This window comes from Oryctolagus cuniculus, chromosome 3 (genome assembly GCF_051225735.1).
Source record: "Oryctolagus cuniculus isolate XC-2025 breed Fujian yellow rabbit chromosome 3, ASM5122573v1, whole genome shotgun sequence".
In the NCBI taxonomy this organism is placed as follows: Eukaryota; Metazoa; Chordata; class Mammalia; order Lagomorpha; family Leporidae; genus Oryctolagus; species Oryctolagus cuniculus.
The window spans coordinates 72,410,084-72,433,396 of NC_142869.1; the positions used below are offsets into that span (position 1 = coordinate 72,410,084).

Sequence of the window (23,313 nt, forward strand, 5' to 3'; positions counted from 1 at the left end):
AGAGAGAGAGAGGTCTTTCATCTGCTGATTTACTCTCCAATTGGCTGCAACAGCTGGAGCTGTGCCGATCCAAAACCAAGAGGCAGGAGCGTCCTCAGGGTCTCCCATGTGGGTGCAGGGGCCCAAGTATTTGTGCTGTCTTCTACTGCTTTCCCTGGCCACAGCAGAGAGCTGGATCAGAAGTGGAGCAGCCGGGACCCGAACTGGCACCCACATGGGATGCCTACACTGCAGGCGGTGGCTTTACCCACTACACCACAGCACGAGCCCCACGTTATTATTTTTAAATGATTATATGCTATCTTGTCACTTGATAATAATATTTTAATCAGATTAATCACTTTAATTAATTATATTTTATATATTAATATTTTATTAATATTAGACACTGGAGTTGCTTTAAGTTCTGATTCAGATTTGCTATTTTAGATTCTATATATGTAAATTTAATTATGTAAGTTGTAATACTTCTTTACACATACATGCTTTATGCTCCTTTGTGATTATTCCCTCACAATGAATTCACAGGAACTCAACTGCCAGGTCAAAATATCTGGACATATTTATGATTTTCCTACATCATCTTGCTGCCTTCTAAGTGTACCATGGACTATTGCCATTTCAAATTCTTCACTGAATTAGGAACTGGAAAGGTGGTGTGTTAGCCCACATTACTTATTTTAGAAATGAAGCAATGAAATCCCCAGAGATTAAAAACATAAGGTCCTGGAGCTGATTAATGGGAGAATCAGCTCTCATACCCAGGCCTTCCGACTCCCTCTTCAGGGCCCTCACTGTGTCACGTTATCCTGATTTTCTCACTGGCCTAAGAATGCTCTCAAGTGCAATGCCAGCTGCAAGCCAATACAGTAGGAAAACAGAATAGGACAAACGAACAGTATGAAGGGAATCAGAAAATATGCAAGAAGGCAGACGTGGGTAGCAGCGAGAACAGAAAACGCGATGAGCGGCGGCACTGAAGAACTTCCTGAAGTTATTCCAGGCCATTGTTGTTCCAGAAAGTCTGCCTGTTTCCAAATAGCAGAGCCTCCCCACCCCAAGGAACTTTACTGATGAGGAGGCAGCAGAAATTTCAGTGCTTAAATTTTCATGTGAAGGGATTATAGTAGATTTAGGCATTCACAAATCCCAGCAGAGCCCATCTCTTGATCAATAATAATTAGTGTCTCATATTCCAGAGCACTTGATATGCCTGATATTTCAAAGTACTTTACGTCTCCAGTGCACTCCTTCCTGTACAAGCTTACGGAGTCAGGACAAGCATTACCGTCCCATTTTACAGATGGGGAAAACAATGCCTTGGAGAGCAAAGGTCTGAGAAGCATCAAGACTGAACCCTCAATCTTATTTCTAATGGAATGTTCTTCTATATTGATATGAACTTTAACTCTTAATGAGTAAGGTCAACTTACTAAGAATAAAATTGTTATTATCATGTGAACTGTTAGCTTTTGAAACTTGTTTTTTTTTTTTCTTTTTCTGAACTGACCTAGAGAGTCTACCGCCCATGAAACGGGCTTCTAGCTTTGCCTCAGGCAAGTCACTTCATGCTGCTGCTGCTGTATCTCCTTTTCGGAAGTGAGAGCCTTGGGACAGCTGGTCTTTAGGGTCCTTTCCCCATGTTGGTATTCCATGTCATGTGCATTTCTTAACATTTTTTAAAAATTTATTTGACAGGTAGAGTTATAGACAGTGAGAGAGAGACAGAGAGAGAGGTCTTCCTTCCGCTGGTTCACTCCCCAAATGGCCGCTACAGCTGGCGCTGCGCCAATCTGAAGCCAGGAGCCAGGTGCTTCCTCCTGGTCTCCCATGCGGGTGCAGGGCCCAAGCACTTGGGCCATCCTCCACTGCCCTCCCGGGCCACAGCAGAGAGCTGGACTGGAAGAGGGGCAACCGGGACTAGAACCCAGTGCCCATATGGGATGCCAGCACCGCAGGCGGAGGATTAACCAAGTGAGCCACAGTGCTGGCTCCTTAAAGAACATTTTCACAGGTGAAACTAAATTTCAACTCTCCTCAAGTGACAGCCCAAGCTAGTTCAAGATTTTTTTAAAGGCATAAAAAAAAAAACCACCAAAATTTTAAATGTACACACATTCTAATGGCTGGAAAAATTTTATTTCCACTCTCAAAATAGGCCAAAGAATGACAACCTTGTTTCTATTTCAGAAAGATTCCCAGCTATAAGCAGAAGAGAACATCTAGGAGCAGGACACCAAGGGAACAGCCTGTGACATTTTTTGGTTGACCTTTGAAAAGCACAACATATGAACAACAAGAGCTACACACCTGAGTTCAGGTCAGATTCGTAAGGGCTGAGGGGATGAGTGGAGGGCTCAGTCTAGCGGGGTATCTTCCAACCGCGGATTTTCACCCAGTAGTTAGTCATGAGGTTGACACGGTAGTGGAAACCAGCATGTTTACCGGAGTAATAAAGTGAATCACAGCACATTATCAGAGCACGTGGAATGTACAGGAACAGTCAGGCTAGTGTTTGATACTGCTCTCAGCCTCAGAGCTGGGACTTCTGTTGGCTCTAAGGAGTCGGTGCACTGCTGCGTTTGGCCTCTGGAGAGCACCAGGGAAAGGCTGCAAGGCTGCAAGGGGGAGCTGGAACTCGACCCTTTCTGTCCGGCCTCCGGTTCTGGCCATCATCCCCCCGCAGTACATCTTCACTCCGCGGGAACAGCTGGTTCCAGTTTGCAGCTTTTCTGCATTCCCAGGCCAGCCTTTCTGTGTTCCTCCCAAGACACCAGCTGATCACTGTTTCCTTCTCAGAAGTCTTATCTGGCTCCCTGGCTCTTCCTTTGAGCGTCTAGGCTCCTATAACTGAACCTTTTCCTGCAACCCCCTGGTCCTCTGAGCGAGAACAGTGCCATGATACCTCAGGGCAGTGCGAATGGATGAGGGCCAGTCCTTGAAGTGGTTGTGACTGGTCTGCATCCACATCAGAGCTTGCACCAGAGTGTAGATTAACTACGTCACCAAGCACACGGCTGACGCTTCTTTATAACAGACTCTCTCAAAGACAGGCAGGGAGTGGATTTACATGCAAGTGCCAGCTCTTTACCTCATCACAGACTGGTAGTAAACAGTCAGCAGGCAGATCAATTGCTCTGAGTAACAGCCTTAGTGGTTCCCCTGGATGACGGTTATTATGTAAGAGTCGCTCCTAAAATAACGCTCCTGGTTGCTATTGCCTAATGGGCCCCTGACTGATTCACAAGTTAGGTATAGGTATACCTTGAGTAACGCCTCCTTTAATTATTTACATGCACCTGGATTCATAAAAAACGTACCACATGGTCAAAAAGTTCATAATTAACCTAGCATGTAATTATAAAAAAAAAGTTCACTTGAATCCCTGTAACACCTTCCTTTTACACTATATTTTAAAAAAATATATCATGGAACTCCAAAAAAAAAAAAAAAAAAAAAAGAGAGAGAGAGAGAGAGAGAGAATTCTCCCTAATAGAAAGTTGATCCTCAAATGAAAAATAAAAAGGTAACAGTAAGTGAAAGGTATCTTATTCAATTTTTATGGCTTGATATGAGGTTTCTTTCAGGACCTAGGAAAATATGCTAATCTGTATGCGTACATCATATGCTAGGCCTCTGGCATACCTTAAGAGATCCCGGGTCATCTTTCACAAAGGTACCTATCTCTGCCAATCATATTTATGGGCAAAGTCACTGGTACAGGTACACAGCTGTCACTGAAACAGACTCTTGGTCAGGCTTACCTTCTATAACTACTTAAAGCTGGCAATAACTTTACTTAATAGTTCTCTAACATGTCCATAAGAGCAATGCCTAATAGTGTCCACCTCCCTATGCTTTTAGGTAAGAAGGACACTTATTTAATCCATCCTAGAAGATGAGCTATATCAGGTTCACCTGACCTACAGGCAGCAGAACGCAAGTTGTCCAGGCATACTCCTAACAGCCCATGTACTAATCCGCATTAAAAAAAAAAAAGTTTATCTATCTATCTATTTAAACTAGAGAAGCAGACAGAAAGACAGCACACACTCCCAAACACTGGCTCACTCCTAAAAGTCCATGATGGCAGGGGCTGGGCCAGGCTCAAGCCAGTAGCCAGGAAATCAACTCAGGTCGCCTACTCAGGTGGAAGGGGCCCAGCTGAGCCATCACTGCTGCCTCCCCGGGTCTGCATTAGCAGGAAGCTGGAGTTAGAAGTGGGATCCAGGTACTGAATCCAGGTACTATGATGTAGGACATGGCACTTTTTTTTTTTCTTTTTTAAAATTAATTAATTTATTTGAAAGGCAGAGTGACAAAGAGAGAGAAGGACAGACAGAGAGAAAGATCTTCCATCCACTGTTTCCCTCCCCAAATGGCCATAATGACCAAGGCTGGACCAGGCTGAAGCCAGGACTAAGAAACTCCATCCTGGTCTCTCTCATGGATGGCAAGAGCCCAAGTACTTGAACTATTTTCTGCTGCCTTCCAGGTGCATCAGCAGGGAGCTGGATGAGAAGCCCAGAGCCAGGACCAATGCTGGCCCCAGGAAATGGGCACATTAACTAGTATCTTAACTGCTAGGCTAAATGCTTACCCTTAATATTAAGTACACAGTTTTTATATATTGGCAGTAAAGGTCAACTGTAGCCTCTCCCTTAACTGGTCCATTACTCTGCTATTGAGAATTTTCCTACTATACTTTCTGGAAAAATCTGAACACAAAGACAAATTTATTATATACTAATGGAAATGTGTGTATCTTATTTCAAAACATGTAGGGCACTCTGAAAATTTTAATTTCCTTGTTTTTGTTATTTCAGATGCTATACCCATAATAATTTTTTCTCTTGGTTTAGATAGACAGACATACAAGGACTGTCAACTCCAAGAAAGATGATGAAAATATTTTTAAGATTTATTTATTGGGGCCGGTGTTGTGGCGTAACAGGTGAAGCTGTTGCTTGCAATGCTGGCATCCCACATCAAATCAGTATTCGATTCCTGGCTGCTCCATTTCTGTCCCACTTCCTGCTAGTGGCCTGGGAAAACAGTACAAGATGGCCCAAGTGTTTGGGCTCCTGCACTCATGTGGAAGACCTGGATGAAGTTCCTGGTTCCTGGTTTTGGCCTGGTCCAACCCCAACCGTTGTGGTCATTTGGGCAGTGAACCAGATAGAAGATCTCTCTCTCTAACTCTGCCTTTCAAGTAAATCAATAAATATTTTAAAAAGCTACTTATTTATTTGTAAGGCAGAGTAACCGGGGGTGGGGAGAGAAGATGGAGAGAGAGGGGGAGAGAAGATGGAGAGAGAGGGGGAGAGAGACAGAGATAGAGCGATCTTCCATCTGCTGGTTCATTCCACAAATGGCCACAACATTTTAAAAAATATTTACTAAAGTACTTAAAATTCTATAAATGCAATAATTACTTTGTAGGTCAAGTTTGCTAAGTTATCCAAAGAAAGAAGCCATTGAAAGTCATAGTGGGAGGTCAGGGAAGCCTGGTGAAGCAGAGAAAAGACTTGAATAAAAGACTGCAATATGTTTACTTTGTGCTTCAGTCTTTTTTTTTTTTTTTTTTTGACAGGTAGAGTTAGTGAGAGAGAGAGAGACAGAGAGAAAGGTCTTCCTTCTGTTGGTTCACCCCCAAAGTGGCAGTTACAGCTGGTGCATTACGGTCTGCACGCTGCGCTGATTCGAAGCCAGGAGCCAGGTGCTTCCTCCTGGTCTCCCATGGGGTGCAGGGCCCAAGTACTTGGGCCATCCTCCACTGCCCTCCCGGGCCACAGCAGAGAGCTGGACTGGAAGAGGGGCAACCGGGACAGAATCCGGCGCCCTGACTGGGACTAGAACCCGGGGTGCCAGTGCTGCAGGCGAAGGATTAGCCTAGTGAGCCGCAGCACCAGCATGCTTCAGTCTTCAATGAACTCATGGTGTGACTTTCAGAATGCTACCTATCCTCCTTGGATAGCTCTTCCTCGCTGTCAAATGAAATGGCCGCAGAAGACGGCTTATCTGTATCAGGACCATTTCCACGTTCCATTGTGACTAAGACTGAGCTATGCAGCTCTTCCAAAACTAAGTGCCATTTAGATGTCATTAAAGAAAGCAAGCCCCAATGCAAGCTAATCAATAGGAAGAACAAACTCTAGCTATCAACTTTTGCTCCCCCCCCCCCCCTTTAAGCATTTGTTGTAACCAGAGGCAGGTGAAAGAAAACGGATATACTTTGAGGAAAATCAGTTTCTAAGCAAGCACCCCATTGACCAGCCCTTTTACAGCTTTCTATCAACCCATCAAGGACTGGTGCATAAAACTATTCTCTTTCTATTCTGTTTGCTCAGGGATAGAGCAAACCACAGTGAAGTGGCAGGCGTTTCCGTCTAATGACAGACAGCTACACTTCTGCCTGCATATGAGAACTAAAGGAGACCATATCCAGCAGGCCTGGGGGAAAGGGCACGAAGGAGCTCCTGGCTCTCACGGTCCACCTTCCCCACCTTCCAAACAAGATATGTATTAGAACTGTTCATGTCCATGTTTACAAGAACATTTACAGTCAGGCATGCCATTCGGCAATAGTCTATTTTCAAAATACATTTCTAAGAAATAACTGTTCTAGGGGCCTGCGCTGTGGCTCAGTGGGTTAACACCCTGGCCTGAAGCGCCAGCACCCCATATGGGTGCTGGTTCAAGATCCAGCTACTCCACTTCCAATGGCCTAGGAAAGCAGAAAAGATGGCCCAAGTGCTTGGGCCCCTGCACCCATGTGGGAGACCTGAAAGAAGCTCCTGGCTTCTGGCTTCGGATCGGCGAAGCTCTGGCCTTTGCGGCCAGTTGGGGAGTGAACCATCAGATGGAGGACCTCTCTCTCTCTCTCTCTCTCTGCCTCTCCTCTCTCTGTGTAACTCTGACTTTCAAATAAATGAATAAATCTTTAAAAAAAATAAATAACTGTTCTGGAGGTTAACACAAAAGGTATTTAAAAAATAATTTCCTAGGCCGGCGCCGCGGCTCACTAGGCTAATCCTCCGCCTTGCGGCGCCGGCACACCGGGTTCTAGTCCCGGTCGGGGCGCCGGATTCTGTCCCGGTTGCCCCTCTTCCAGGCCAGCCCTCTGCTGTGGCCAGGGAGTGCAGTGGAGGATGGCCCAGGTGCTTGGGCCCTGCACCCCATGGGAGACCAGGAAAAGCACCTGGCTCCTGGCTCCTGCCATCGGATCAGCGCGGTGCGCCGGCCGCAGCGCGCCGACCGCGGCGGCCATTGGAGGGTGAACCAATGGCAAAAGGAAGACCTTTCTCTCTGTCTCTCTCTCTCACTGTCCACTCTGCCTGTCAAAAAAAAAAAAAAAATTTCCTACTTTAAGCCAAATCACTATGGTTTAATGTGTGTAACAACTATGAGATAAGTCTTCGTGAGCCAAATTTAAGCAGCCCAAATCGTTAATAGGAGGTTGAATATCCCTTATCTGAGATGCTTGGGCCAGGAGTGTTCCCAGATTTCAGGGGTTTTCAGATTCTTAAATACTTGCATAGACTCTGCCAGATGAGCACTGATAATTGGCTCAAAAAGGTTTTGGATTTTGGAGCATTTTGGGTTTTTGGATGAGGGATGCTCAACCTATAAAACCTATAATCATTGAAATAGCCAGAAAAAGGACTATGGCAGTCATAAAGAGTGACTTTAATAGATTCTGTTACTGGGCACAGTGGTTAACGTTCTGGCCTGAGGTGCCGGCATCCCATATGGGCGCCAGTTCTGGTCCCAGCTGCTCTTCTTCTGATCTAGCTCTCTGCTGTGGGCTGGGAAAGTGGTGGAAGATGACCCAAGTGCTTGGGCCCCTGCATTCATGTGGGAGACCCTGAGGAAGCTCCTGGCTCCTGGCTTTGGATCAGTGCAGTTCCGGCCATTGCAGACAATTGGGGAGTGAACCATTGGATGGAAGACTTTTCTCTCTCTCTCTCTGTAGATCTGACTTGCAAATAAATGAATAATTCTTTAAAAAAATAGATTCTGTTACCCTAGTTCATGTGGGAGATAACAAAGAAAAATAGCAGAGAAAACACAGTCCATAAAAGAACTAAGTTTTCCACCAGCTACTGGTTTAGGTCTGTCAGTAACTCGGTAAGGTAAGTTTTACTGGTGAAAGTTGTAGTAATAACATACATTGCAACAACTGATGTTTTCAAGTTTTATGTTGACAAAACTTTTTTCAAAGCATCAGATGGATTTCCTTAGGTTCTGAAAACCAGCTAGAGTGGAGACCGGGCTTAGCAACATCTTTCATTAGAAACAGTGTAATGATCTACTATATAGAATCAACTGAAAAATATTTTATAGGTCAAACAATAACACACAAATAGTTTCTAGAAAACCTGTTAGATTGTTTAAAGTATTTCTGTAGTCACACATAAAAACATGAGAAATGAGAAGTCTTCAGAAAAGTTCAGGGAAAATGTATAAGAAAACTATGCATAAGTTTCAAAAATTTTTTGAACCCAAATAAACTTATCTTTTCATTCTATTTTACATGAATTTTTTGAACTAACTTCATACAGGCTTCAAATTTCCTGTGAATCATATATAGTAATTTGACAGAGCCTACCTTTTTCAGGAACCGCACTCCATAGGTAAATACGTAAAGGTAAAATGAAAATCTCCACCTGCAGAAAGTTAAAAAAATTATATGACATTGAGTTTATGAATGTCACAGCATATTCTGAAATAGATAAGGAGAAAAAAGTTCGTTTTTTTACGGCTCCTGCCAACCAGAGATTCAACTTAACAAGCAATTGTTAGCAGAACAAATACACTCATGTGCATTGCTAATAGTAAGCATTTCACTATTAATCATTACATTTACAACCTAACCTCTCTCATGATTTTTTCAACGCTTATAATTATTTCTCCTGAGTCACAACCACTTGCAAGTGTAGAAATTGAGACTGAACCTTACTAAGTGACTTTCTCAGTTACACAGAGCTAGAAATCCTAGGGCTGGGCACCAAACTCAATTCTATTCTACTACCAATTGCATATTTTATTCCCTGTTTTCCTAGTGCCCCACACCCACTCATAACACTTCTATAATTTTTAACTATTATAGTAATCATAAACATATATCCCCACTTTCAGAGAGAAAGTCTAAGTGTGGGTCTGGTATATAAGTTACCAATGTAATTTATTGGCTTATGTTATTTTTATGATATTCACATTTATTGTTTTGCACCTAATTTTGGATTCAGCTTACCAAGAGGTTGTCACACGGGAGCTACCTGTAGCTAAAACAAGCCCTCGTCTAGGAACTAAGAACCTAGAGCATGGGTTACATAAATTAACTTTTTATTCAGTTAATTACTATATTTGTCTGTTTGCTCATCTTCTCTTTCCCTGACATGGAATTTCCCCAACATGGGAATTTTCTTCTTGTTAATCATTCTTGAAAGGATATGAAGGTACATAAGATAGTCTTGAATTATTTGTCTGATTCAGCTTTTGAGTAAATATCTATAGCTCATATTTGTGTAAAAATATAAACCTTAATATTTGACATTTTTTATCTTTTCATACATTTTTATTTATTCTATATATAATGTACACTATTTATATATTTGGAAGACAGAGAGATAGAAAGACAGATGGAGATCTTCCATTTGCTGGTGACTCCCCAAATGCCTGCTTGGCCAGACCAAAGCCAGGACCCTGTAACTTAACCCAGGTCTCCTGCCTGAGTGGGAGGGACCCAAGTACTTGAGCTATCACTGCTGCTCTAAGGGTACACGTTAGCAATAATCTGGAATCGGACGTGCAGCTGGGGAGCCAGCGTTGTGGCTTCACTCGTTATGCCACTGCCTTTGGCATAAGGGTGCTAGTTTGAGTCCAGGTATCTTTATTTCCAGTGCAGCTTCCTGCTAAAGTACTTGGGAAAGCAGTGGAAGAAGACGGCCCAAGTGCCTGGGCCCCTGCTACCCATGTGGGAGACTTGGAAGAAGCTCTTGGATTTGGTCTGGCTCAGCCCTGGCTGTGGTAAACCAGAGGATGGAAGCTTCTCATTCTCTCTCTCTCACTCACTCTTTCAAACAAATAAAATAAATCTAAAAAAAAAAAAGTGGAGCTAGGCGTGAACCCACACATTCTCAACATCTGTGCCAAATGCCTACCCCTTCTTTGTCTTCAGTAGCTATTTATCAATATCTTTGTGATGTTCCTAAAGGAAAGTGCACAGAATCTGGAACATTAAATTATACCTGTAAATGGCAATCTTACGCCATTCCAAACTGTAGGTCTAGCTGCTGGGCCTTAGTTTTTAATTGAGGAAAACTTTTAAAGTTTTATTTTAAATAAAGAAAACATTTTATGATTAATATATGATACATGTGTGTGTGCATATATGTTTATATAAGACAAACTCTTAGTCTACTTAGTACCCAATTCCCAATTTTGCTTCTTGCACTTTCCGAGTATGAATAACTGTGCTGTTATAAACTGGCTGGGTCTCACTGAATAGCCCACCTGCAGTCATGGTGTTAGAGGTACATCAGATTATAAGTCACACAGAAAAACAAGAAGGTGACTTATCAGCTCCAGTCCATTCAAAGACAAACTGAGTTTAGGGGTTATTAGACATGTGCAAATTTCAAGATAAAAATAAAAGGTGATTTGGAGAACTGATTCAAGTTCTGTACAAAGCTATTTGAAAGAAACGGCAGCTATATTTAAGTGAGAGGGAGAATAACGGGAAGAGGCTTTGGAAGGCTAGATGAGATCCAACGGGAGACACGAGCGTCCTTCGGACTTTCATGGGCACATTCATTCCTGAGATAAGCAACTTTTCAAATATTTTGGAATCCAAGCCAGAACTAGAATTCAGAGAAGAGTTTTGAGCTTTGGGGTTGAAAAGTCTGCAACTATTAAGTCATAAAACCTGAAATCAAGGAGAAACAATAGAAACAGAAAAAGTCGTGATGACTTGACAGAAGCTACACTATATAAGTGCAATGTTTCTAAAAGCTCACATAAAAGCCCTCCTGTGAGTGAAGAAAGTTTACTTATTGTAGTTATCAGAGACAACGATCTAATTTTCACCCCTTTTCCACCATCAATTTCTTCAGGGTTGTGGTTGTGAATGTCTATGGGTTTCTTCCTGTTTGGGTGTATAAATTCTAGATGAAATGTTAAAGCCAGGCATAGTTTCATGGGCATCATGTGGCTTGTACAGTCACACAGGGACCCATGCTTGACTTAATGCTTTGTGTCACCATCTCGAAATTCTTAATCATTGTTGAACACAGGGCCTAGCATTTTATTTTGCATTTGGCTCTAAAATTACATGAAGACACATAGGTCCCCTTAACTTTGAACAAATCTATTGACATCCTTTTACCTCAGTTCTATCTCAGTAATGGGAGGGTGGGTTTGTGCTACAATGATGACTCAAGGATTTGGTGACGTATGTAAATCCCCAGTCTCTCCTATTCCCTCTTGTACTGAACCAGCCTACTTCATGCATTTTCTAGCTCCTGGAGCAACTGATTTTGGAATTCTTTTATTAAGTGATTTATAACAACTGCTTCAGGTCTAAGATTCTTGTTGGTAAGTGGCAATCAGTCAGTTTTATAGCGCATTTTATAGAAGTCAATGGAATTTCTACTATCACTTATGCATCTACATGGCATTTCATCACTAAAATGACCCAGTTTTCCTAAGACATGGGCTCTATTACAGGAACACTGATGTCTCCATCATTTGAATAACAACTTGTGATGAATATTTACAAGGCACAAAATATCTTCAGGAAGAAAACTTTCAAACATTTTACAACATCAAAAAAGGACGTTTTTATTTGTGGAGTATCATACTAGTTACGTTTTAAATGCTAGCCACCAGTTCCTGGTAGAGTCTCTCCCGAATTCGACTAACATATCTGGAGAGAGAGAGAAAAACAGAGAGAGACAGAGAGATGGATGAATAAAGGTGCATCTGACCACAAAAGGGAAGGTATGATCTCCAATTTATTGCTAGAATCAGGAAATAATTTTTACAACAGAAAAATAAAAATATATCTTAAAATGTGATTAGAGACAAGCTGAAGGCCTTGAAGGAAGGAAGGAAATCTTTCCTGCATATTTCTCTTTCTCCACTTTCTGCCATCTTGTCCACGAATGCAGAGGTCAGAACCCCAGACGGCTTTCGGTCATGAATCGAGGATGCTTTCTGAGGTAGCAGTAGAAATCCCCCACCCCATCACTTGTGATTGCTACTTTAAGAGGCAACTGAAAAGCAGGGGAAGAATTTTTTCACCCTGGCATCTTCAGCTGCAGAAAAGCAGATTTAGGAACAAGATGATCTGTGAAGGTGTTGCATACTGGGGGTTGGAGTTCTTACATAATCCATATAGAAAGTAACAGAGAACAAGGCACTGGAGATGGCTGCTCCACATGAAACTCTTCTGGCCTATCAGAAACAGGTCAGAGCCTACAAACATCCATCTGCTATGAGGTCGGAGATCTTCTAAAGGACTCCCACTAGCAAACCAGAAGAGCAGGAGGGGGCCCAGGGCACTCCTGTATCCCCTACGTGATCAGGTCTAGACAGACATTTCAAAATTCAGAAATGAAAATAGTTAAATGTCAGCAAGGGTTTACTAAGTAGTACCTTACATGAAAATAATTGTGTGCTAAAGAGTCAAAGGGAGAACAGTCTCGAAAATGATGCCCTAGAGGAATCAGAAGTTAATTTTTACTAAAGTATTTGGCATTGACAACATAATACCACAAGACATGACCCCTAAAAACAAAAGCAGAATGCTATAAATCAATAAAGCATTGCTAGGTACCATAAAAGGAGATTATAGGTCAAATGAGGAAGTATTATAGATCGTAAAAATGAAGTGCAGCACTATTATCCACACTGGGGCACGGGGTTGTGGACATATCCCATGTAAAATCAAATCACTCGTCTAGAGGATAAACCCCCATCAAGCCAGAGAAAGAACCAAAGGATACAAAAAGATCCTCGGTCTGCAGGACCAGAACAAAACAAATCTAATTACAGTCATTTCTGAGGGAACACAAAGTGAAATAGAAAGAATGATCAAAGATATGTGAAAAAAAGAAGAGGACTAAAGTGTATTCCCAACAATATCAGTTCAAATCCAGTCTGACAGAAATTTTGAGTCCTAGTGTAAAAATTAAAGGGGAAAAACAAGCCTTCAGTATTCAGGCATGAAAACAAAAGCAAGTCAACACAGAAATCACATGGAAACGTCCAGGTGGTCTCCAGTTGTCTCCTTTGTATCACAAAGGCCAGCACAAAGGGAGGACTCAACCAAGGAAAGCTACTGCTGGCCAAATGCCTTGCATTTGTCAAGGAATCTGAAAGATATATATTCAAGAGCTCTGAAAATATATTACTCATTAACCACTACTAAAAAATTACTTAGGCCATTCTAACTCACAAGGATACCAATAAGCATTAGGAATACAGAAAATATAATTTTAGAATAAAAGAACAAAGGTTAGCAACATAAATAGTTGTCCTAAATTACATCGCCAAATTAAATTCTATTGTTCTTAAGATATGGAATCAACCCAGATGTCCATCAACTGACTGGATAAAGAAAATGTGATATATATACACTATGGAATACTACCCAGCTCTAAAAAGAATGAAATCCTGTCTTTTGCAACAAAATTGATGCAACTGGGAGCCATTATGCTTAGTGAAATAAGCCAGTCCCAAAAAGACAAATATCATGTTTTCTTTGCTATGCAGTAGTTAACATAGACTACAAAAATTCATAGTAATGACAGCCATCTTGTGATTTCATTGTTGTTTTTAGCCCTTGTTTATTTTCCTGTGGGAAAGTCTTTCTACTTTTTTACTTGCTGAATATTATGGTTAATGGTTTATTAAGCCTGTGATTATACAGTAGACTGAAATTATGTTTTTGCAAAAATTAAAAGAATGGAAGAAAGGCAGGACAGTTGAGGGCAGGAGACAGGGTCATCTTCTTAGAACTGTATTATGAAATACATGAAATCTGTTCTCTTTATATTAATAAAATTTTTAAAAATAAAGAAATAATTTAATATAGAATACTCAACAACAAAAATTAAAGGATGAATCCTTACATTATATTAATGAAAACAAGGACTGGAAAACGCAGTATCATATTCATTCTTGTAAGGAAACTTCCAAAGATATTTTAAATCTTTAAAGGAAGATTCTTAACATTTTTTCTCTTGCTATCAAAATAAGTGTCCGGGCCCGGCGCCATGGCTCACTTGGCTAATCCTCTGCCTGTGGCACCGGTATCCCATTTGGGCACCGGTTCTAGTCCCAGTTGCTCCTCTTCCAGGCCAGCTCTTTGCTGTGGCCTGGGAAGGCAGTGGAGGATGGCCCAAGTCCTTGGGCCCCTGCACCTGCATGGGAGACCAGGAAGAAGCACCTGGATCCTGGCTTCGGATGGGTGCAGCATGGGCCGTAGCGGCCATTTCGGGGGGTGAACCAATGGAAGGAAGACCTTTCTGCTCTCTGTCAAAAAAAAAAAAAAAAAAAAAAAGTGTCTGGGGCTGGCATTGTGGTGTAGTGGGTAAAGCAGCCACCTGTGACGCCGGCATCCCATATGGGCACCAGTTTGAGTCCCAGGTATTCCACTTCTGATCTCGCTCCCTGGGATGCACCTGGAAAAGCAGGGGACAATGATGCAAGTGCTTAGGGCCCTGCATCCACATGGGAAACTTGGAGGAGGCTTCTGGCTTATGATTCGTCTGGCCCAGCCCTAGATGTTGGAGCCATTTGGGGAGTAAACCAGTGGATGAAAGACTTCTCTCTCTCTCTCTCTCTAACTGTGCCTTTTAAATAAAGAAATGAATCTAAAGGAAATAAGTATCTTTCAAAGTTTCCTCATACGGATTTTTTAAAAGATTTATATATTTATTTGAAAGGCAGAATTAGAGAGAGGGAAAGACAGAGAGATCTTCCATCCACTGATTCACTCTGCAGATGGCTTCAACAATCAGTGTTGGACCGATCCAAAGCCAAGAGCCAGAAGCTTCCTCTGGGTCTCCCACGTGGGAGAAGGGCCCAAGCACTTGGACCATCTTCCACTGCTTTCCCAGGCCCTTAGCAGGGAGCTGGATTGAAAGTGGAACAGCCAGGACTAGAACCGGCGCCTGTATGGGATGCCGGTGCTGCAGGTAGCAGCTTTACCTGCTACGCCACAGCACTAGCCCCCCGCATAAAGATTTAAACACAGCTCTGGTTACAAATGATAAATTGAACGCATAAATTTACCTCTGTGCCTTTATGAATCTACCACTGAATTAGCGGAAGAAGGATTTTGTTAAGTGAAGCATTACCTCCCAAGGACAGGCTCTCCACTTTGGAAGCTGCTTTCCCAGGTCATTAGCAGCAGCAGGCTACTAGGCTGCCGTGTGTGTGAAGACTCCAGATGAGCACCTTGCAAGGTGGGAACTTCTACTGGCCACAAAAGCCTAGTGTTCAGCTTGTCCAAGGCCATACAGCAAGTCGGTGGCAAAACCAGGACATGGACCTCGCGCTGATTCTAAAATCCTCCGTCCAATTCCGCAGAATTAGAGCACACTATATTGCCTAGAGAAGTTGGTGTGTTCCACTACATTGGCTTGGACATGGAAGCCTTTTATATCTATCAAACCTGAAAATCGGAATAAGAAGCTGGTAAAAACCACCACCCACAGAATCTGGTTTACTGCCCTTATAACAACAAGGCTGAATGGGGCTTTTTGTTCAAAACTAGATTAATCAAATGTGCCATAAAAGCAGGGAATCAGAGCACTGAGGTGGTATGTTTTTTTTTTTTTTTTTTTTTTTTGACAGGCAGATTACACAGTGAGAGAGAGAGACAGAAAGGTCTTCCTTTGTCGTTGGTTCACCCTCCAGTGGCCGCCGTGGCTGGCGCGCTGCGGCCGGCGCACTGCGCTGATCCGATGGCAGGAGCCAGGTACTTCTCCTGGTCTCCCATGGGGTGCAGGGCCCAAGCACTTGTGCCATCCTCCACTGCACTCCCTGGCCACAGCAGAGAGCTGGCCTGGAAGAGGGGCAACCAGGACAGAATCCGGCGCCCCGACCGGGACTAGAACCCGGTGTGCCGGCGCCACAAGGCGGAGGATTAGCCTAGTGAGCCGCAGCACCGGCCGAGGTGGTATGTCTTGCTGCCAGGTGTCACCCCAATGCCACAGGGATCCTAACAGCTGAAGGAGGCAGAAGCAGGAAAAAACAGAGCAGTCCCCTGAGCTCAGCTCAGCAAGGCATCCGAGGACAAGAAGGGCAGACCTAAAGGGGTCTTTTTATTTAGAACATTTATGTGGTGCTTGGGCTTATCTAAGCACTCTGCAGATTGGAAGTCATTTAGCGAAACTACTCCACACAACAAAATAGGCACTATTCTCATCATTTCTATATATTTTTTTCAGATGAGAAGACAAACACAGAGTGGTTTAAGGGCTTGCTCAGGGCCATGCAGCAGCTGAGAGAGCACATCAGGACTGGAAGGCAGGCACCTTGGTTCCGACATCCGAGCTCTCAACCACTAGGCTATGCTGCCTCTTCCAGATTTTACACACCTGAACACTGGAGACGACGCATTCAGTTAAAATAGTGCTTCCCACCTGGTGGACGCTAACGGACACGACAGAGTGAAAAAAGTTCCTCCAAGTCTGGGTACAAGGGCGGACGGCATTCATGCTTCTTTCCAATACCAGGGCAGTGAAAATAACATTGAGCTTGTGAACCGAAGCCAAAGACAGTTGCCCCACTCTCTCTACCTGCTGCATCACTCCTCCCTCTCCTTCAAGACTCGCGCAGATGGGAGATGTGCTATGAAGCCACCTTTCTGGATGCTGCCACAGCGAAAGCACTCTAATTCTCTGCCTCCTTTCTCAGCCTCGATGAGAGACACATATTTATGTCTTGTTTGCGATTTCCAAGTGGGAAAGACTGAGTCGTACTTATCTTCAAATTTCTGATGGCAAACATAGTACCTAGAATGAACAGTGCCTACACAGACATCCAAATTTTTATTAAGGGTATAAGTTCTTCCATTATTTATTTACTTTGATTATATTTAAAATTTTTTCTTTGAAATGTAGAGTGACCTCTGGTGTGTGTGTGTGTGTGTGTGTGTGCGAGAGAGAGAGAGAGAGAGAGAATTTTCTACACTCTGGCTCACTCTACAAATGTCTGCAACAATTAGGACTGGGCCAGGTAAAATCCAGAAGCCGGGTACTCAATCTGGGTCTCACATGAGTGGCAGGGACCTAAGTACTTCAGCCATCACCTGTTACCTCCCAGGACGTCCAGTAAGCAGGAAGTTGGAATCAGAAGCAGAGCAGAGACTCAAACCCAGGTACCTCGATTTGCTGTGCAGACACCGCAGGTGGTATGTTAACCTCTGTGCCCAATGCCCTTCCCTACTTTTATTTTAGCCAAAATAGACCTTTATAAATTTATCAATTATTTCAAAAAAGTGAGCAGATATGAACAAGGAAGAGGAGAGATATGACAAATATTGCCAATATAATTTTTTTTTTTTTGACAGGCAGAGTTAGAGAGTGAGAGAGACAGAGAGAAAGGAATTCCTTCCGTTGGTTCACCCCCCAAATGGCTGCTGCGCCGATCCGAAACCAGGAGCTAGGTGCTTCCTCCTGGTCTCCCACGCGGGTGCAGGGCCCAAGCACTTGGGCCATCCTCCACTGCCTTCCCGGGCCACAGCAGAGAGCTGGACTGGAAGAGAAGCAACCAAGACAGAACCGGTGCCCCAACCGGGACTAGAACCCGGAGTGCTGGTGCCACAGGCGGGGGATTAGCCAAGTGAGCCTCGGCGTCGGCCGCCAATACAATTTTTAAAATAATCAACAGAAAATTAGAACCAGTCAATTTCAGAATGTTCTACATAATGAAAAACACTTATTGTATGCAAACATAGGACATATTTTTTAGAACACAAGTAATTAGTATATGGTTCTTTTAAAAAAAAATCTATTTAGAGCCGGCGCCGTGGCTCAATAGGCTAATCCTCCACCTTGCGGCGCCGGCACACCGGGTTCTAGTCCCGGTTGGGGCGCCGGATTCTGTCCCGGTTGCCCCTCTTCCAGGCCAGCTCTCTGCTATGGCCAGGGAGTGCAGTGGAGGATGGCCCAGGTGCTTGGGCCCTGCACCCCATGGGAGACCAGGAAAAGCACCTGGCTCCTGGCTCCTGCCAGGATCAGCGCGGTGCGCCGGCTGCAGCGGCGGCCATTGGAGGGTGAACCAACGGCAAAGGAAGACCTTTCTCTCTGTCTCTCTCTCTCACTGTCCACTCTGCCTGTCAAAAAAAAAAAAAAATCTATTTATATGAAGGACAGAGTGACCAGAGCTTAGTGGGGGAAAGGAGAGTGAGAGAGAGGGAGAGAGATCTTCTACTTGCTGGTTCACTCCCCAAATGCCCACAACAATCAACGTGGGTCAGGTGGAAGCCAGAAACCTGGAGCACTATGTAGGTCTCCCTCTTGGGTGGCAAGAACCCAAGTACTTAGGCTAGCACCTGCTGCTCCCAGGTGCACTGGCTGGAGGATGGACCAGAAGCAGAAGCAGGACTTGATCCCAGGACTCCAATATGTGACAGGGGCATTCCCAGTGGTGCCTTAATCCACTGGTCCACAAGACCCACCCAGCATGTGGTTCTTTTAATTCCAAATTAAATTTGAGACATTTCTCATTTCTGCCCTACTATCACAAAACAAAACAAAAAGATACATTTGTTATCAAGTAGAAGAAAGAAGGGAAGGAGGGCTAATATTCTTGGCATAAAACATTTTATAATTCTGTTATATTTTACAAATTACAAATGAAGTAAAATTCTAGTTTAATAAGTGAGCAGAATATATTTAGAAAATATGGCCGGCGACACGGCTCACTGGGCTAATCCTCTGCCTGCGGCACCGGCACACCGGTTCTAGTCCCGGTCAGGGTGCTGGATTCTGTCCTGGTTGCCCCTCTTCCAGGCCAGCTCTCTGCTGTGGCCAGGGAGTGCAGTGGAGGATGGCCCAAGTCCTTGGGCCCTGCACCCCATGGGAGACCAGGAAAAGCACCTGGCTCCTGGCTCCTGGCTTCGGATCAGCGCGGTGCGCCGGCTGCAGCATGCTGGCTGCAGCGGCCATTGGAGGGTGAACCAATGGGAAAAGGAAGACCTTTCTCTCTGTCTCTCTCTCTCTCACTGTCCACTCTGCCTGTTAAAAAAAAAAAAAAAAAGAAAGAAAGAAAATATTTGCAAGCTATTTTATTGACAATTTAAAACACTCAAATCAAACTTAGAGCTGATAACTTCCATAAGATAAAACACTATATCCATGTTCCAGTTTTCCAGTGAAGTGTAACTGCATTTATAAAAGCCACTGAAGACACTTCTGTATTATTTCAGGCATATTTACTTGCACACAATTTTTAAAATTTATTTAACTTTTTGAAAGGCAGGCACAGAGGGATCTTCCCTCTAATGTTTCACCTCCCAAATGCCTATAACAGCCAGTCCATTTGTATTTTTTCTTTTGAAAATTGTCTGTTCAGATCCACTGCCTGTTTCTTAAGTGGATTGGTTGCTTTTTTGTCATGGAGTTCTTTGAGTTGCAAGTTGCTGCTAAGTAGGTTACACATGCATGTTTCCCATTCTGTCAGATGTCTCTTCACTTTATTGACTTTCTCCTTTGCAGAAGCTTCTGTGTTTGATATAATCCCGTTTTATCTACTTTCACTTTTGCTGCTTGTGCTGTGGGGATCCTATTCGTAAAAATCATTGCCTACCCCAGAGTTTTCCTGTGCTTCCCCTAGGTTTTCTTCTATAAATTTCATAGTTCTAGTTCTCACATTTAGGCTTTTTATCTATATTGAGTTGCTTTTTATATATATCATTCTTTCACATACGTATATCCAGCATCATTTATCGAAAAGACTACCTTGAAACAATATATGTTCTTGGCTTCTTTGTCAAAAATCAATTGGCTGTATGTACGTGGATTAACTCCTGGGATCTCTATTCTACTCCACTGATCTATGTGATAGTTTTTATGCCAGTGCCATACTGCTTTCATTACTATATCTTTGTAGTGTACTTTGAAATAAGGTATCATGCTGCCTCCAGCCTGATCCTCCCCACTCCGCCGCCACCTCCCAGGATCTCTTGGTTTTTTGTAGTTCCACATAAATTTAGGATTTTTTTTTCTACTTCTGTAAATTAGAACATCATTGATATTTTGATAGAGTTGGCACTGAATCTATAGATTGTAGGTAATATAGACATTTTAAAAATATTAATTCTTCAATCCCTTAACAAGAAATAGCTTTAATTTTTTTGGTGTGCATGATCATTTCCTTCATGGCTATTTTATAATTATCATTGTGGAGAATTTTACTTCACTGGTTAAATTTCTTCTCAAATATTTCATTTTTGTAGCTGTTGTGAATGGGATTTCTTTCTTAATTTCATTTTCAGCAAGACCGTTATTGGTAAATAAAAATACTACTGCTTTTTGTATGTTCATTTTATATCCTGCAACTTTCTGAATTGGTTTATTAGTTCTAACAAGGTTTTGTGAAATGTTTAAGTTTTTCCATGTAAAAAATCATGTCATCTGTGAACACTGATATTCTGATTTCCTCCTTTCTGATTTTGATGAGTTTTATTTCTTCCCTCATTGCTCTTGCTAATACTTCAAATACCACATTGAATAAAAATGGTAAAAGTAGTCATTCTTTTTTTTTTTTTTTTTGACAGGCAGAGTTAGACAGTGAGAGAGAGACAGAGAGAAAGGTCTTCTTTTTCCGTTGGTTCAACCCCCAATGGCCGCTGCGGCCAGTGTGCTGTGGCTGGCGCACCATGCTAATCCGAAGCCAGGAGCCAGGTGCTTTTCCTGGTCTCCCATGTGGGCACAGGGACCAAGCACTTGGACCATTCTCCACTACCTTCCCAGGCCACAGCAGAGAGCTGGATTGGAAGAGGGGCAACCGGGACAAAATCCGGCGCCCCGACTGGGACTAGAACCCAGGGTACCGGTGCCGCAGGCGGAGGATTAGCCCCAATTTCTATGTCATTGTAAGTTTTCTATTGTTCTTGTTCTTGGTTCTTCGTTCTATTTTTCTGCGGTCTGAGAAATGATTGGCATAATTTCAATTTTTTAAAATATACTGAGACTTGACTTGTAGCCTAATATATAGTCTACCCTAGAAAATATTCCATGTGTGGATGAGAAGAATGTATTCCATAGCTGTTGGATGAAATCTTCTGTAAATACCTGTTAGAGCCATTTGTTTTGGAGTATGATTCAACTTTGATGTTTCTCTGTTGATTTTCTATCTGGATGATCTGTCTATTGATGACAATGGGAAATTACATTTCTCCACTATTACTGGATTGGTGTTTTTCTCTCCCTTTAGAACTAATACTTGCTTTATTTGGGTAGTCTTGTGTGTGGTCCATATATATTTATTTTGTTATATCTTCTTGATAAATCAATCTTGTTACCAATATATAATGTCCTTTTTTATCTGTTTATAGAGTTGTTTTTAAATTTAATGTCTGTTGTATGATATGAGTATGATATGAAGTATGATACTCCCGCTTGCTTTTGGTTTCCATTTGCTTGGTATATCTCTTTCCAGCCCTTCACTTTAATTCTATGTGTATCTTTACCCATGAAGTGAGTCCCTTGTAGGCACCATATAGCTGGATCTTGCTTATTCTTATCCCTTTGGCCAACTTCCATCTTTTGTCTAGGGAACTTAATCCATTTACATTCAAGTTTAATACTGGTAAATTAAAAACTAACTCTTGTCATTTCATTGGTTGCTTATTTACATATTATCTGTTTCTCTTTCTTTTATTTATCTTTGTGTTTTGGTAGCTTTCTGTCATGATGAGCTTGAATTCTCTTTTTCCCTCTTCTGTGTAGCTGTTCTGTTAGTGAATTTTGTGTTTTGTGTTTTCATGATGGTTACTTCTAATGTAGGACAACCTTCAGGATTTCTTGTATGGCTGGTCTGGTGCTATCGAATTTTCTCAGTTTATGCTTGTCTGGGAAATATTTTACTTCTTCAATTCTAAAGATAGCCTCATTGGATGTAGTATTCTTGGATGGAATTTTTTTCTTTCAGACCTTGACTATATCATCCCATTTTCTTCTAGCCTGTAGAGTGTCTGCTGAAAAGTCTATTATCAGTCCAATGGGTTTCCCTTTAGATGTCATTTGACATTCTCTATGCTGTCTTCAGAATTATCTCCTTGTCCTTAACTTCTGAAAATTTGACTAGAATATGCCTTGAAGAAGGTCATTTTTGGTTGAGTTGTTCAGGTTCTTTATCTGTATCTCTTTCAAGACTTGGAAAGTTTTGAACTATTATTTCATTAATAGGTTCTCAATGCCTTTTTTCTTCTCTTCTTTCAGGTATCACAATAACATAAATATTTGTTCACTTAATGGCATCTTATGTATCTTGCAGGCTTTCTTCTTTATTTTTTATTTTTTCTTACTTTTATGTGATTGGATTATTTTAAAATTCTCCTCAGGATCAGAAATTCTTTCTTCTACCTGGTCTATTTTGTTGTTAAAGCTCTCAATTATATTGTTTATTTCATTGATTGAAGTTTTTAGCTCCAAAATTTCTGATCAATTATTTTTAATTATTTCCATTTCTTGAATTTTTATTTGTATCCTGCATTGTTTTCTTTTCATCTTTGAATTATCTAATTATATTCTCTTGCATTTAATTGAGTCTCCTCAGGATCATTATTTTAATTCTTTTCCAGGAATTTTGTAGATTTCATTGAAATCAGGATCTATTTCTAGGGAACTACTGTGTTCTTCAGGAGGTGTCATGCTTCCTTGTTTCTTCATGATTTTTGTGTCCCTATGTTGATATCTGTACATCTGGTTTAACAGTTCCTTCTTCAGTCAGTAGCTCTTGCTGGAAAAGACTGTTGTTTAGATGAAATGTGGAATGTCAGTTGGATAGATGCTTTGGCTTTGGCTTTTGTTCTATGTGAACCTAGAAGCATAATCTCTAGGGGATTGCTTCAGCAGTGTCTGTAAGTGCCACAGTGATCTAGTCTGCAGCAGTTTGTGGAAGTAGTAGGATGAATTTGAAGTGGGCATGGGCTTCCAAAGATCTGGGTCTTAAGTCTCCACAGATTTAGGTGTCAATCATACTAGGTTTTTGTGAAGTCAGCAGCCTCATTTCTAGTGTTTGGGGACACAAAGGGGGCTGTCTCCCTGTTCTGCTAGGAAAGCCTGTGTG

General features: G+C 42.2%; 1 protein-coding gene across 5 annotated transcripts in view; it reads right to left on the reverse strand.

Moving 5' to 3' along the window:
- CERS6 (ceramide synthase 6) overlaps window positions 1–23,313 on the reverse strand; it is a 338,155-nt gene that overhangs the window by 146,972 nt on the left and 167,870 nt on the right. For all 5 annotated transcript variants that reach the window (XM_051848533.3, XM_017343213.4, XM_089328244.1 and 2 more), the window contains one exon: window positions 8,612–8,669. In XM_051848533.3, coding sequence (XP_051704493.1) covers window positions 8,612–8,669 — 58 coding nt within the window. The remainder of the gene's footprint in view (window positions 1–8,611; window positions 8,670–23,313) is intronic.